The following is a 14,258-nucleotide window of genomic DNA, read 5'->3' as shown; positions in this document are numbered from 1 at the left end:
TAAAAAATAAATATATATAGGATGCACTAACCTCGTGTACATTCTACAAATGCCTTAGAGGTCTGCTGGCAGAAACCAGTGGTTACGTAACAGGTTGATTTCAAAAACTGCACCTATTACAGTTACATCCAGATACAACAGATGAGATCAAGTCATTAAGCATTTCTGCAATTCAAATAGAAGGAAACGGATTAATTTTTTGCTTTGGAAAAAAAAAAAAAGAACTTGTGACGAGAAATCTGTACCAATCTTCCCAAATAACTAAGTTTGGGAGGAAACAAAAATCTGGTGCCCATGGCGGGGGGCGGGGGGGGGGGTGCTATAGTACCAATTTATCCCGGAAACACAAGGCGGTGCCTGATACACATGAGTATCTAGGGTTACTTCTTTGGCGGGTCGTGAGTAATTAAAGCTAATGGTTTCCCCCAAAGCACACCCAAGCTCAAGCCCTTTTTTTCCTTCTGGCTCTACCTCGGTCAATTCAGCACCGGCTCTTTGGGGTCAAGGAAGGTTGGGGCCTCCTTCTCACTCTCCAGACTCAAGAGTCTCCAGCTCGGGTATCGTTGGCGGAGCTCCTCGGCCCCCGACTCCTGGGAGGAAACTGGCTACTCAGTGAACCGCCCCAAGCCTCGGGGCCCCCAGTTCGCCAGGCCAGGTGGCCAGCCCAGTCACCGAGGCCCAGCACGAAGAGCTCGCGTCGTGGGCTGTGGCGAGCGACGCAGCTCCTTCCGCGGGCGCAGCCCCCGCGCTCTGGGTCCCGGCGAGGGCCGCGCCGGGTCCCTCGGACTTTGAAGGGTTAGAAACAGGCGACGGCGGAGAACAAGGTCGCCGCCAACCATCCCCAGCCCTGCCCCAGCGCCGGCTGCAGAGCCCGAGCCCAAGTCGGGCAGCCCAGCGCCGAGCCACGCCGCGCCGCGCCCGGGGAGAAACAGCTGTTCCCAACAGCTGGGGGGCGGCGGCGCCAGGCGCCCCAGGTGCAGCCGCGGCCAATCGCAGGCGTCCGGCCCGCCCCCTCCCCAGCCCGGCGCCGACCCCCGGCCGGCGGCAGAAGGGAGCAGAGAGGTGGAGAGGAGTCCCCGGCACTCACTCGTCTTCCAGCTTCCGCGGCGGGAGGGACAGGACTGGAGCCGAAGCCGCGCGGAGTCCCCCGCCTGGACCCGCCGCCGTGCCCCCCGCCCGCCCACACGCTCTCGCCGCAGACCCTATCCACGCCGCACCCAAGACACCTGATTTCTAAGAAAGAAAAAAAAAAAATCTACCTCCAAACGCACCCCCTTCTTCGCTCGAGGACCACCCCTCTTTTTTCTATTTTGGCCTCGCGGCCGGGTGAGTAGAAGCCTCTTACACGTTCCATAGAGTCGGATCCCATCCCAGACGATCCGGAGAATCTGCACCGTGACCGGCAGGGGGGGCGGGAGGAGAGAGCGAAGTCAAGTCTCCGGGGCTGCTGGCGACTTCGGAAGCCCCGCGTCCCGAATTCTCTGCCGCCCCGGGCCGCTCGCCCCCGCCGCGCCACCGCCCTCGCCCCCTGGCTCGCCCTTGGCCCCCGCCAGCCGCGAAAGGGGGCGGGAGACGCGGAGCGGGAGGAGGAGGAGGCGCAGCCGCTGCCCGAGCCGCAGCCGCAGCCGGAGCCCGAGCCGCGGGGCGGCCGCGAAAATGCACACCACCCAGAAGGACACCACGTACACCAAGATCTTCGTCGGGGGGCTGCCCTACCACACCACCGACGCCAGCCTGCGCAAGTACTTTGAGGTCTTTGGCGAGATCGAGGAGGCGGTGGTCATCACCGACCGACAGACGGGCAAGTCCCGGGGCTATGGATTTGTAAGTTGCGCTGATGCGCGGGCGAGGCGGGGGGAGGCGGGTGGACGAGAAAAAGCCTGGCTGGGAGATCGTAGACAGTGGGGGCGGGGAGGAAAGGAGTGGCGCTTGGTTTCGGGGTTGGGGCGGGGGGTCGGAGTTCTGAGTGAGGGGCTGGGTGTGACCGGGTGAGGAACCCCGGGGGCGTGAGCGGCGCTTAGGAACTGAAACTTTACGCGCCGCGGAGCTAGGGGAGCGAGGGCCCGCGCCTGCCTCGCCGGGTCTTAAGGTGACACGGGGAAGTGGGTACTGTGTTGGGGGAGGGGCGGGGCAGGGGTGGAAGGGGAGAATTGTAATGACTGCTGGATTTGGGGGTGTGGAGGGTTGAGACTTTGGAGCTGCAGCCCCTCAGAATTGCATTCCTGGGTTGGAGGCCAGTGGGAAGTGCGTTGTTGCTTTGTGAAAATGCGCGTGTCTTCTGGCGACCCGGTTGGGGCGGGGAGGGTTCTTCTCCTCATGCCACCCCTCCCTCCCCCCCTTTTTAAATTGCAAAAGTAGGTTTGTTTGTTTGTTTGTTTTTTCAAAAAGACGATCCTATGGCTCTTTGCCTAACTGAAACAGAGCTAAATAAGCTTCCTGGAGACTTAAGCTTGCAAATTCAGCTGCCTAGGAGCAGCGAGCCCCAGCGTAGGACAATAGCTATTGTCGTTGGGGAGTGTTTGCGGGTGGCTCAGCGCACCGGGCGGATGTGAAGCTGCGCTTATATTAAAGCAAACAGTGCCTCTCCAGCTGGTTAGGAACCTGGGGGGCGAGGGAGGGGAGGGAAGATCTGGAGGAGTTCTAAGACCGAATTCAGGCTTCCAAATCTCTGCTAGGCCCTACTGTCACCCTTAAGGCTTCAGGTGGTGTTTCTTTTCCTTTTCCTTTTTTGTTCTCTCTTTCCCTCGTTCTTTTCCTTCCTTCCTTCCCTTTGTCCTTTGAGGGATCAGGGAGTAAGGTCCAGCAGAAGAAAGAAAAAGTTTGAGAACCCCTCTGTTTTATCACAAATGGCTTCTCCAGCGTGATTCCTGGTTTCCTTCAGGGGTTGATTTAGAGCGCTGTGTGTGTGTCTGTGTGTGTACGTTGCTAAGGTCACCATGGCTGACCGGGCTGCTGCTGACCGGGCCTGCAAAGATCCCAACCCCATCATCGACGGCAGAAAGGCCAATGTGAATCTGGCATACCTGGGAGCAAAACCTAGGATCATGCAACCAGGTGAGAGATGGCCCCTGCTCCCTCTCCCCTTCTGAATAGAATGAATCCCTGATTCACAAACTACTGGTCCCTGGAGAATCTGTAGATGTGTTCAGTAAACTTGAACCATGGCTGGTTAGTCTTCCAAGGCATTGCAAGATACATGAGAGCTGTAAGCACTCCTTTAAGGACTTGAAGTGTATGTACCTGGACAGGCAGGTACGTAGTGTGCAAAAATAGAGCTTGGGGTCCTGGACAGTTTGGACACACCCAGATTGCGGCTTGATTCGTGTTTCCTAAACGACTTACGGTCATAGACTTCTCTCAGTTTTCCAATTTTTACCCACATGTAGATAATACACATGTGGGTTATATGGACCAAATTTGTCAACTGCAGCTAGGTATGTTTCCGTACTTAGTGTTGTCTTTCCTTTTACCACCAGTTGCCCTGGGCTCAGAGCAGGGACTCGGACTTGAACGCTGACCCAAGAAAAGCATGAGATGTAGGTGATGTCCAGATGGTGACGCTTTAACATAAAATGAGAGTATTAGTAAGAGAAGAAATGAGAGATTTCCCCTAGTCAAGGACCCTCATGTTACAGATGAAGAAACTCATACTTAGAGATGAGAAATAGTTTACTGCAAAGTCCTATAGCTATTAGTCACCAAAAGGGGAGCAGCATTTTGTCTATGTGAAAATAGGAAGTTTGGGATTTTATTTACAAGACTGCACTTTGCCTTAGCACCCATAATTGAGCGTTGACTATTTAGCAAGTACAATCTTTCCCTCAGATAAGCTCCTTTACTTGTTTCATTAAATCATGCCCTCTTCACTCTGACTTTCCATCTGGAGTTCTGGAAAGACCTTGACACTTCCATCCAAACTGATTTTAAAAAGAACACGGTTGTCAAGAAAGTGAGTGCATGTGCAAAGTATCCATTGGCGTCAATTAATATTTGTGTTGGTCTGATAGATTATGTGTATGTATTATCCAGAAAGGCAGAAAAGAAATTATGTTTTTGTAAATTTTTAATGCTATAAACTGTAAAATCCATAAAATCTCCAGAGCATTGTCCAAAATCAGTGGTCTAAATTTCAGAGCCTTTTTATCAGCTGTGATTAAGGATTATAGGAATATTTTTGACATGTAACATCATAGTCAAGTCCTATTGTTTGTGGTTTCTTTTCAAAATAATTGTTCCCTGGTCTAACTTTCTAAGGTCCTGGTGTAGGTCACCTAAACTTTGCAGTTATTTTTTTAAAGTTTCCACTATTTACCTATTAAAATGTTTATTTTAGATCAATGATAGCACTTATAAAATTAACTTTTTAAAAAGGTACATATAAAATATTTTCTCCAAAGTGTCAAAAAAAGTGGTTATCTTTCTAAGTGAAAGTGATGATTGCATTTTATATGTAGTCATAAATGCCTGGCCCTGCACAAATAGAGAATGTGGTATGTTTTGTTGTTAGGTTTTGCCTTTGGTGTTCAACAGCTTCATCCAGCCCTTATACAAAGACCTTTCGGGTAAGTCAATGAAAGAAGCCCTCCTAAGTTTCAGTATAGTGATCATTTGTTAACCTGCCTCTTTGTTTTATGAAGACAAGATTATCATGTCACAGAATGTTCCTGGTTATGCATATTTATATATGTTTGTGAATTTTTAATGCTGATACTATAAATATTTTTAGATGAATCAAGTTATGTGATCAAGTATGCAGCCTCTAAAACAGACAAATTTTGAGCTTATGATTAACAAAACAAAACCAAAACGCCAGGTATGACTTGTGTACGAGACAATTGTGCCCCATCACTGTATCTCCTGTTCACCTTTACTCAATTTTATTTGTCTCTTTCTAACCTGACAGGGCTCGTATACAGTTAAGCTAACTGATCAGAAGGATACCATGATAAGAGGTGGAATAGTTCTGTTTGGAATTAATCTCTGTAACCAGTAGAATCAGACACACAAGCTCAGATGGTGATTAACGATGCATGGATGTTGGTGGTGGTGTTTTCCTTTTTCACAATAGTCAATAGACCTCCGTGTGCTTTATTTTATTTATTACAGTAATGAAGTGGTGTTGATAGCTAAACTGTGTGCTTTTTACTTAATTGAAAAGAGCTGTAGTGAAAGTGTTTCCTTTTCCTCGGGGAAGGGGCTCTTTGTGTTTTGGGTTTTGATGGTGGTGTTGAGGAGTGTTGACTTTTGACTTTGCCATGGGAAGCAAAGGGCCTTTTTTTTTTTCTTGCTTTTAAGCTGTAGCCTGTGACTTCCATTTAACCATATTTTTGTAGTGAGTGCTAAATTGTGTGTTTTCTTTCTGTAAGAATACAGATTCATTGCTTGCATGTCCTAAGTTTCTGTTTCAATGGGGAGTTGTCTGGGATTGGGGTTCCTTTTTTTTCCATGTGTATCCACTTTTAGGCCTTCAAATTTAAAGATCCGACTCCTCTCCTCAGATTTCTTTAACACTAGCCAGTTTTTTGAGTACAGTAGCGCTAACTTTCTTTTCAGATCTAACTCAGGTGAACAGCCTGCTCATATTTGTGTTTTCTCCAGGTCTTGTGATTAACAGCTTGCCTTGTCTGAGCTCCCCATTTCTCTCCCATTGGGATATGATATGGCTGGGATCTTGCCTACCTCTTAAATTTATTCTGAGCACTAGAGTCTGTTTTGGCTGTATTCTACCTGGTCAACATCCATGTAACTAATGCCCAAGATTTAAACTTCCTTTTAAAACATTCTAGCTGTTCAAAGAGTGTTTTATAATCAGCAAGTTTCTTCTCTAGCTTAGCACCTACCCCCCTACATGTGTAATCTGAAATTTTAGAATCCAGCGACAAACGTGGATGTACACCTTCTGTGGCTCCAAGAAAAGACTAAGGAAGTAATACTAACCTAACTTGGAAGAGCCAAGTTATATTTTCTGTGAACACCTTTTTAAAACTCTAACGTCTTAGTGCCTCACTCTAACTGCCAACTCTTACTTTTTTTTTTTTTTTAACCAGAGAAGAGGGTATTGTGTCTGATATGATGACAATCATATTTCCATAGCTATTTGTCAGAACTCCATCCAAACCAACCTGGACACTGATAACAAATAATGGGGTGATGGATCTAATTATATCTGTGGTTTTCTTCCCCTCCATTGATCTAGACTATCTTATTTAAAATGGATTTAGGGAGGAGAACATATAGCTTTAGAAATAATGGTGAGCTTAGTCATGACCCCATATTAGTAATCTTGAAACAGTTACAAAACTAAATTAATCAACAAGTATTAGCATGTGTTTATATTTTATTGGATGATGCAAAATTAGGAAATTGCACTTTAGTTTGGAAAACAAAACTAAAACCAATCAGGAATCAGTAAGCGCTAAATTACCTGGTATTGTCTCAAGTATAAAAGGAATTTAGAGGAGCAAGATAATAGACGTGCCCGAAGAGTTGGAAGAGGCTTTGTAGGAGAACGTAGACTTGAGCTAGACTTGAGCCAGTGGGTATCACATTGTCACCTCCTGGACAGGTAAAGGAAGAATAGACATGTCTGGGGATGGGGCAGGGGTTGCACAGGGTGAGATTGGGCAAAGTCACAGAGGAGAGAAGAATCAGCACATGGAAAAATCAGACTGTTTATAGAGGGTCTTGAGAGCCAGACAGAGAAATTTGGGCTGGTTGCAGTAGTCCTTATAGACCCTTGAGAAAGAAAGTGACATGAGGAAAATAAGAACAACTCTTGTACTTGTGTCATAGCGGGATTTTGTGTCCAGCGTGTTTTGATGCAGCCTTTTGTTTTTCATCTCTTCTAATATTAGCTGTCTTTATAAGTGGTGGTGATTATCACTGCTTGCATAAACTGAACTTGAGATTCATATTAGAAATAGATAGCATTCCAGATGGAACAAGCAAGCCTTCTCTTTCTTTTTGAAGGGGTTCTCAGCATTGCTCTAATCCCCAGAGTCTGTACCTAACAAATCACACCTGGTCATCCTAAATTCTATTTAAATGCCACATGTTCTTATTTTAGGCCTCTAAAGTAGCTTGAGAATTTTTTATGTTATTCAAGTTGTTTGAAATTCTAGCAACCAAGCTATTTTTTATGCAGTCCTTAAATGGCTCCCAGATTACTCTGGGCTTTAAAAACAAAATCTTGGCCTGGAAGAATTTCTGATGTAACACGGTGAGCAGATGTATAAAAACTTGTGGATTTGCTGAACAATACCTTTAAAATATTTTGTGTTTGAAAGAAGTGTTTTCTTATTGAAAACTTGGAGAGACTGTACATCTGTGAGTAGAAATTTCTGACCTAGTGTAAGTCCAGTTGAAAAGACACTTTAAACATTCATTCAGTATACCTTTAACTGCTAAGTTTTGGGGTAGGTGTGTTACACTGCTGGGTTCCATAGTGTCCACTAAGCGAGCAGGAGAGACAGTTTCTAACATTAACTTAACATGCCTGGTATTGATAAGGCATTTACATAAATTATATAATTTAATTCTAACAATAATTATTTGATGAAGGCATTATTAATCTCCTGTCCAAAGGTGAAAAAAACTGAGATGCAAAGAGAGGTTAATTAAATTCCACCCTGCCCCTGTTCACAAGGCTAGTTGGTATGTCGGTTAGTTTCTAGATTCAAAATCATAGTCTCCCTGACAGCAAGAGCTATATTATTTCTTATGTGTCTGGCTGTAGCCAAAAAGACGTATCTCCATTCTCTCTTGTAATTTAGTAAGAAAACCAGCAGACACCCAGAAGGGCTGTCCATGTGGCTTCAGATAAGGGAGAGAGACATCAGGTTGGTAGGATCCAGGAAGTCTTCATGAAGGAGGTAGAAGTTGACATAGATTAAAGGATGATGGAGGATGGGGAACTCATTTATTGAGCACTTATGGTATTCATCATTCTAGGTACCCCACACAGATTATTTTATTTAATGGATATCCACTCAGAGTTGAAATATTAGGCCCATTGCACAGATGAGAAAGCAAATTGCTGAAGGCCCTGCATGAAGTGAGTGCTAGAACTAGGTTGGATGGGATTTGGATTTCAGCAGGTAGAGAGGAAGTGACGGTTGGCATCCCTGGCAGAGGCATGAAAAAGTCTGGAATGTTCAGGAAACATGAAGGGTTCCAATTGACTTGGGTTTGAGATAAGGTGGAAAGGAATACTGAAAGGTAGCTTGGAGCCAGAAGCATAAAAGGCCTGGAATGCCAAGGTTTAAGAATTTGTGTTTAGTTTGATATGATGTTAGGATGTTAGGGGCCACACGTTAGTTTGAGCAAGGGAATGAGATGTGGACTGTCAGAAGTTTGTGCAATAGATTGGAAGAGGAAACCAGTTAGAATGCTGCTTCAAAAGTGTCACAGAGAGAAGTCAGAGGGAAAAGAAGAGATGGGAAGAAAAGAAAAACATACTGAGATTTGTTTGAAACTTGGCAGAAGTATCTGCTTTGCTTTTACCCTTTTCTAACTGTCAGATATGTATGTTCTATGATTAATTGAGAGAAAGGACATTGGTAGATATATAATAGAAAAGAGATTCCCAAATCTCCTTAATGGATTCTTGAGACAATTAAGGTAACTCATCATAGAGGAATTGCTTCAGAAATGCCGCCTTACCCTTTAATCCAATTCTGCCTTCCTTCCTGTACCGATATTTTAGGTTCTCCGTGGTCTTCTGGGTTCTCCTTTTTCCTATGCCTTAAAGGGCTCTTGGCTGTCATTTGCCTTCCAGGCGTCTTCCTATCCTTTCCCAGACTTCATGTAGAATTCTGATATTCCAGGGAACTTTACACTCCCATTGGCTGACATTATCAAATCAAAACTATTTCTGGATGGGAAGTAAATGCAGAGACAAGAGTCCTCTTAGCAACCCCTGCCGAATGTTTAATGCATTCTTCTCTCTCTCTCTCTCCCTCTCACTCCTCCACCCCCCCCTCACAATTTTATCTTGCTTTTTTACAGGATAAACCTTTATTCAAAGATAGGAACCTAGCAACCGCCGTGCTCCCCTTTGGAACTTTGAGGAGTAAAAGGGGTTAATGTTTCGGTATCAGTGAGATTCATACTGGCTGGCCTTTGTAGCTGATAGATGTTTTGCTTTGGCCTTATAAAGACATTTTGCCCGCTGGAAACCCTTGTCGCATGACAGGATCAAAAATAGCCCGGCTGCAGCCCCTGCTGTCCATCACCACGTGTAAACTGGCATAAGAATAGGCTCACTTAGCAGTGTCCACACATTGGGGACGAGGCGGCCCACAGGGACAGGGTTTCATAAAGCCACACCTGTTGCTGGGAGTGAGCTGGTCACCTGACCTGCAGCAAAGTTTTGAGTGTGCATGACCACGTGCCTGGTTTCTGACAAGCAGTTAAGAACATTTCTAAGTGTCCTCAGAAACACTTGATGACATCGTTTCTCCTGGCACTGGAAAAAATCTACAAGTCTAGTAAAATTTAGTGTATTTTTATCATTGGGGATCAAAGTTCACTACCCTCTGTGATAAATTCATCTTTTCCATGGAGATTCATTAGTGGGTGCCTTCTCATTACTCTGAAAAGGCAAAGCAGAATCTTTTGTTTTCAAAATCTGATGGTGAAGTTTTCTGTTTTCAGTTCCTTAAAGATTGTTACTTGTGCTTGTACTGCTTATAAGTTTTTGGGCTTTGCCAACAGCCAGATGGCATTTTAGTCATATTTTTAGAAATATAGGGGGTTTTGATGGAGATTATTTCAGATGAAAATAAACCAGATATTCATGGTAGTGTTTTAAATGAGCAGTAGTGGATCGCAAGAGAAAGAGAATTGAGATGCATGGGTTTTTCTTAAATCCTTCCGGTGGTTTATTTTTTAACCAAATTAACTTTTAAGTAAAGTCATTGGAGTCTGTCTTGTATGTGATCTGTGAATGTATGCTTCTAAAAGGTATGTGACTGTGTTTCACTTTCTGGAACTTTTGTAGGAGAATACATAATAATAGAATTGACTTGTACAGAATATCTCATGGGACAGATTTAAAACAGATATGCTAATAACTCTGTTTCTGTTGATTTGGAGGGTAAAGCAGTTAGTGGATTTGCAAAAAAAGAATGTTTCCTTACTCATATTATTATATAACCCTTTGAAGTTTATATTAATTTTAGAAATATTTAGTTGTATTTCCCTGTCCCTACCTTTTCCTTCAGCCTCATCGTTTCCCCAAAACCCCTTCTGTCTGTCTTGCATAGAGATAAACAAGCTGGCTGACCCTCAGTTGCCTGATAGTCAAACAGGTTTGATTGACCGTTGTGTCCTTATGAATTTTATGGAAAAAGAAAGAAAGAAAAACAGTGTGCTGCACCTCTCGTTGGGTATCACTGCCGTGAATGTGAATAGCATTTCTGTAGCTTCCCACACCAGTCTCTTGTGACAGAGTGAGCTGCACTACAGTTCGTTTGAGAAGTGTGATTCTGCTGTGTTTACCACACTTGTGAACTTTTAAACTCCTTTTTTTATTTTGTCGCCTGCTTCTTTTTTTTTTCATGATTATTTTTAATAAGGGTGACTGAGGTTGCAGAGAGATTAATGTGTGCTGAGTCTGCATAGCAATTTCAAGTAGGGTTGCCATGATAATAATCATCTGATAAATCATTGAAATCAAATACTTGTTGAAATTTATTTTAGTTTTGACAAACTGACCACCATCCCACAGAATTAAATGATCATGGATTACCTTTTGAGTCCTGTTTTCACTGCCAAGAATTGTGCTATTTGTTAAACATTTTTCTTTCATGAACTAATTACTGACTTTAAAGTCTTAATCAATTATGTATTTATTAAATATCTCTTATAGCCCTCATGAGCTGTGATTTAGTTTCCAAACTTTCAATAATTGATATTTAATGGTTCTAAATAACCATAAATAAAAATTCTAGCAGGAAGAGTATTGTGGTATTTTTGTTGTTGTTGAATTCATTCTTGGGCACTCCGTGACTTTGGCTATGGCCAGAGTGCTTTCAAAGGACCACTAGAAAGTAGATATTGTGGCAACCCTATGCTCATAATAACCACTAAATTTGAGTTTGTTGGATCTCTGAACAGTGTATCTTACAGATAGGAGGTAACTACTGCCTGACTTTGTTTTCCATTTCTCAACAGGATACCTGCCCACTATGTCTATCCTCAGGCTTTTGTGCAGCCTGGAGTTGTAATCCCACATGTCCAGCCTACAGCAGCTGCCGCCTCCACCACACCTTACATCGATTACACCGGAGCTGCATATGCACAATACTCAGCAGCAGCAGCCGCTGCCGCCGCTGCTGCTGCCTATGACCAGTACCCCTATGCAGCCTCTCCAGCTGCTGCAGGATATGTCACCGCTGGGGGCTATGGCTATGCAGTCCAGCAGCCAATCACTGCAGCGGCGCCCGGGACAGCTGCTGCTGCCGCCGCAGCTGCTGCCGCCGCTGCAGCATTTGGCCAGTATCAGCCTCAGCAGCTGCAAACAGACCGAATGCAGTAGACCAGCCATCTGATCAAAGTTGAATTGTTTTCTCTTCCCCTCCCCTCAATTTTCCAATTTTTAATAGGTAATAAGAGAGTTAACATGGACTTTAAAAAAAGAGAGAGAGAGAGGCTATATGATTGCAAATAAGAATTTTTTTTTTTTTATACTCCAATAGTGTTCATAGATGAGAAAGAGGTAAGAATGAGGGTTGTGGGCACAGTTTTGGAAACCAATCCCAAAGACTCTGAGTAAATGAAAGGCCTCTGCCAAATGACGGCAGGGATAACAATGGAACTTCCACTTTTATAATGGGATTTTTATTTGTGCTCTTTTTATAGTATCAGGGAAGCAAACTGCCTTTTACAAGTTAGAAAATGCTATTTGAATCTAGTTGAACCAGGGGAAACAGAATGAGCAATATGTAGCTTGAATTACAGTTAAAAGCAGATTTTTTTTAAACAAAATGTTGAAAGCACTGATTGTCATTTTTAGCAGTCACTATGGCCTATAGAACTTTTTCGAGTAAGAAGGTAATGTTCTTACTGTCTCAAAAACGGGCATCGAACAATCAATCTAGGAGCATGGCGGTGGGTAAAATGGTGGACAGGCACCAAAGCTATTTTCTCATCTGTCCTCCGGGTGAGCTGAACTCTGGAGCAAGTGATGTGGAATTAATGGGTGCAACAGCTGTACAGACAATCAATAACACACACAGTTCTGGAAAGAACACATCACTTGTGCTTGTTTGATGAGCTTGTCACATTCTAATCCCTATCCCCATCCTGTTTCAATTTTGGGAAACTTGTATCTGCTGGTGTCAGCAATTCTGATTCTGAAATAGGATCAGGCTTTTACTCTAACAGCCTTCTCTTTCTATTTATTGTGTCGACTTGTGGCTTATGAATAAAGGCAGGCAAAGTTTGCAGACTCTAAACCCTTAAGAACTGTCTTAAGGACATTTATTTTTTTCCCTTTTTAAATAATTTTACACTTTTTAGTATCTATTTCAGAGTCATATTTAAAACTATTTATTAGTGAATACAGTCCATGAGACAACAAGCTTACTGAGATTACAATTCTTCAAAGGTTAATGAAAATGTGGTTTATACTGTGCCTTAATAGTAATGCTATTTAAGATATTTATTTTTGAGTTTTACTATGCTGCACTCTAAAGAAAGGAACTTTAGATGTGACACTGTAAAATTATGTATTCATCTCATGGCATAAATTATTTAGTAGGTCTAGATGTAGCATATTAAATATTAACCTATTCAACTAAGATGTTGACTTGGATTTATTTAAATTCGTATGTGCACTGTATAAGAGAGTACTCTTACATTAACACATTTTAGTTTATTTGTAGTTTTTAGTTTTTTCAAAACAGGATATATTGCTAGTTTCATGCTTCCTTCTCTTGATTTTGCTCATGTAGATCTCATTTATTGGTAATTCATTAGTCTAACACTTCTTACGTAGTTTATATAGTTTTTAAATGCTGCTCTCCATTTTTCTTCTGAAACTGCAATACTTGCAATTTTTATTCTTAAACTAAATTGGATACTATTTTACACTGTATTGGATTTTTATACTTGAACAATTTCATACAAGGGAAGACAGGTTAGCATTTTTATGGACTTTTCTCCATCATCACTGGATTTACTTTAAGTATTCCCATACTAGACAGTGTTATGTAATGTAGACTTGACTCTCCTGTGCAAATTATTTATTCATTGTATATTGCTTTATAACATTTCAGATCTTCTAATCCATTCACTTGTATTAAATATAATTTGTAAAAACTCCTGTTGTATTGATTGTTTCTAATTAGGTAGTAAAGGTGAGTGATTTTTCATTTTAAGAATAGCCATTATTTTCATGTCACACTTTTCAGTGCACAGAAAGCTTCTCAGATGCCCTGTTTGTATACCTCTGAAGTACTTTTCATTAAGTTGAGTCTGTGTTGTATTTAGTAAATGATATAGATCATCCCCCAACACTGAACCCTAAAAAACTATCCATGTCACTGAAATTTGGTTAACTGAAAAATACTTGAAAGGAGTGGGCTGGTGCAGAAGGTACCAGTCAATCAAAAGCTGGAATAGCACACTGATACTTGGGTGAAGTACATTGAGACTTGGAGCCAGACTGTACCACATTCTAGCAACATGAACTGGAAAAATTTAGGGCTAAGATTTTTACGGGCTTCTCATCTATAATATTGGGACAACAAAACCTGTCTCATGATTATTTAAATTTTAGATAAAGTACATAAACTATATCACATCGAGCTAGATATTAGTAAGCATATGATAAATGACTGCTGTTAGTAGTCAGTCATAATGCTCCATAGTGAAAGATAAACAAAGAGGAAGTCACCTAATGGGATGTTTTCATTTTCAAATTTCTGTCCATGATGATGTGGCAACCTCTAATTAGGTGTGTATTGGAACCTGGAATGAATGACTGTCACACTGATTGCCTTAATGTGTATGTTAATTATGGAATGGATTTTTTTTTGGTGGGCCTCTTGGTCTTAATATTTTCCAAATCTACGACGTAATGTCTTTTATCTATGTCATTAATTTTCAAAAATTATACTTAGCAGAAAGTTGTGAGAATAGATCCCATCACCTTTTATATTTTATGCAAACTCTAATCCTATTTAGAGCCATTACAATCTCAAAGCTTCAGTTGCCTTTAATTTTCCATAGAAAAATAGATACTAATTCTCCAG

At 42.4% G+C, this 14,258-nt stretch overlaps 1 protein-coding gene across 2 annotated transcripts; it reads left to right on the top strand.

Moving 5' to 3' along the window:
- The first annotated feature begins 401 nt into the window (after positions 1–401).
- Positions 402–13,294, top strand: RBM24 (RNA binding motif protein 24). Of its 2 annotated transcripts, none has more exons than XM_037843214.1 (4): positions 402–1,824; positions 2,931–3,054; positions 4,508–4,562; positions 11,176–13,294. In XM_037843214.1, the coding sequence occupies exons 1-4, from the start codon at positions 1,657–1,659 to the stop codon at positions 11,537–11,539; spliced, it is 711 nt and encodes a 236-aa protein (XP_037699142.1). In that variant the 5' UTR covers positions 402–1,656; the 3' UTR covers positions 11,540–13,294. The 2 variants fall into 2 exon arrangements, with proteins under 2 accessions (XP_037699142.1, XP_037699143.1); XM_037843215.1 differs by having other exon boundaries at positions 1,748–1,824; positions 2,882–3,054.
- The last annotated feature ends 964 nt before the right edge of the window (positions 13,295–14,258 follow it).

The sequence above is a fragment of the Choloepus didactylus genome, chromosome 7 (assembly GCF_015220235.1).
Source record: "Choloepus didactylus isolate mChoDid1 chromosome 7, mChoDid1.pri, whole genome shotgun sequence".
Lineage (NCBI taxonomy): Eukaryota > Metazoa > Chordata > Mammalia > Pilosa > Megalonychidae > Choloepus > Choloepus didactylus.
Note: the sequence above shows the minus strand (reverse complement) of the source record. Positions and strands in the feature narration are given on the sequence as shown.

Coding starts and splice junctions, on each gene's coding strand:
- RBM24 (XM_037843214.1), top strand. CDS start 1,657: ATGCACACCACCCAGAAGGACACCACGTACACCAAGATCTTCGTCGGG. Junction 3,055..4,507: donor ACCTAGGATCATGCAACCAG/GTGAGAGATGGC, acceptor TTTTGTTGTTAG/GTTTTGCCTTTGGTGTTCAA. Junction 4,563..11,175: donor CTTATACAAAGACCTTTCGG/GTAAGTCAATGA, acceptor ATTTCTCAACAG/GATACCTGCCCACTATGTCT.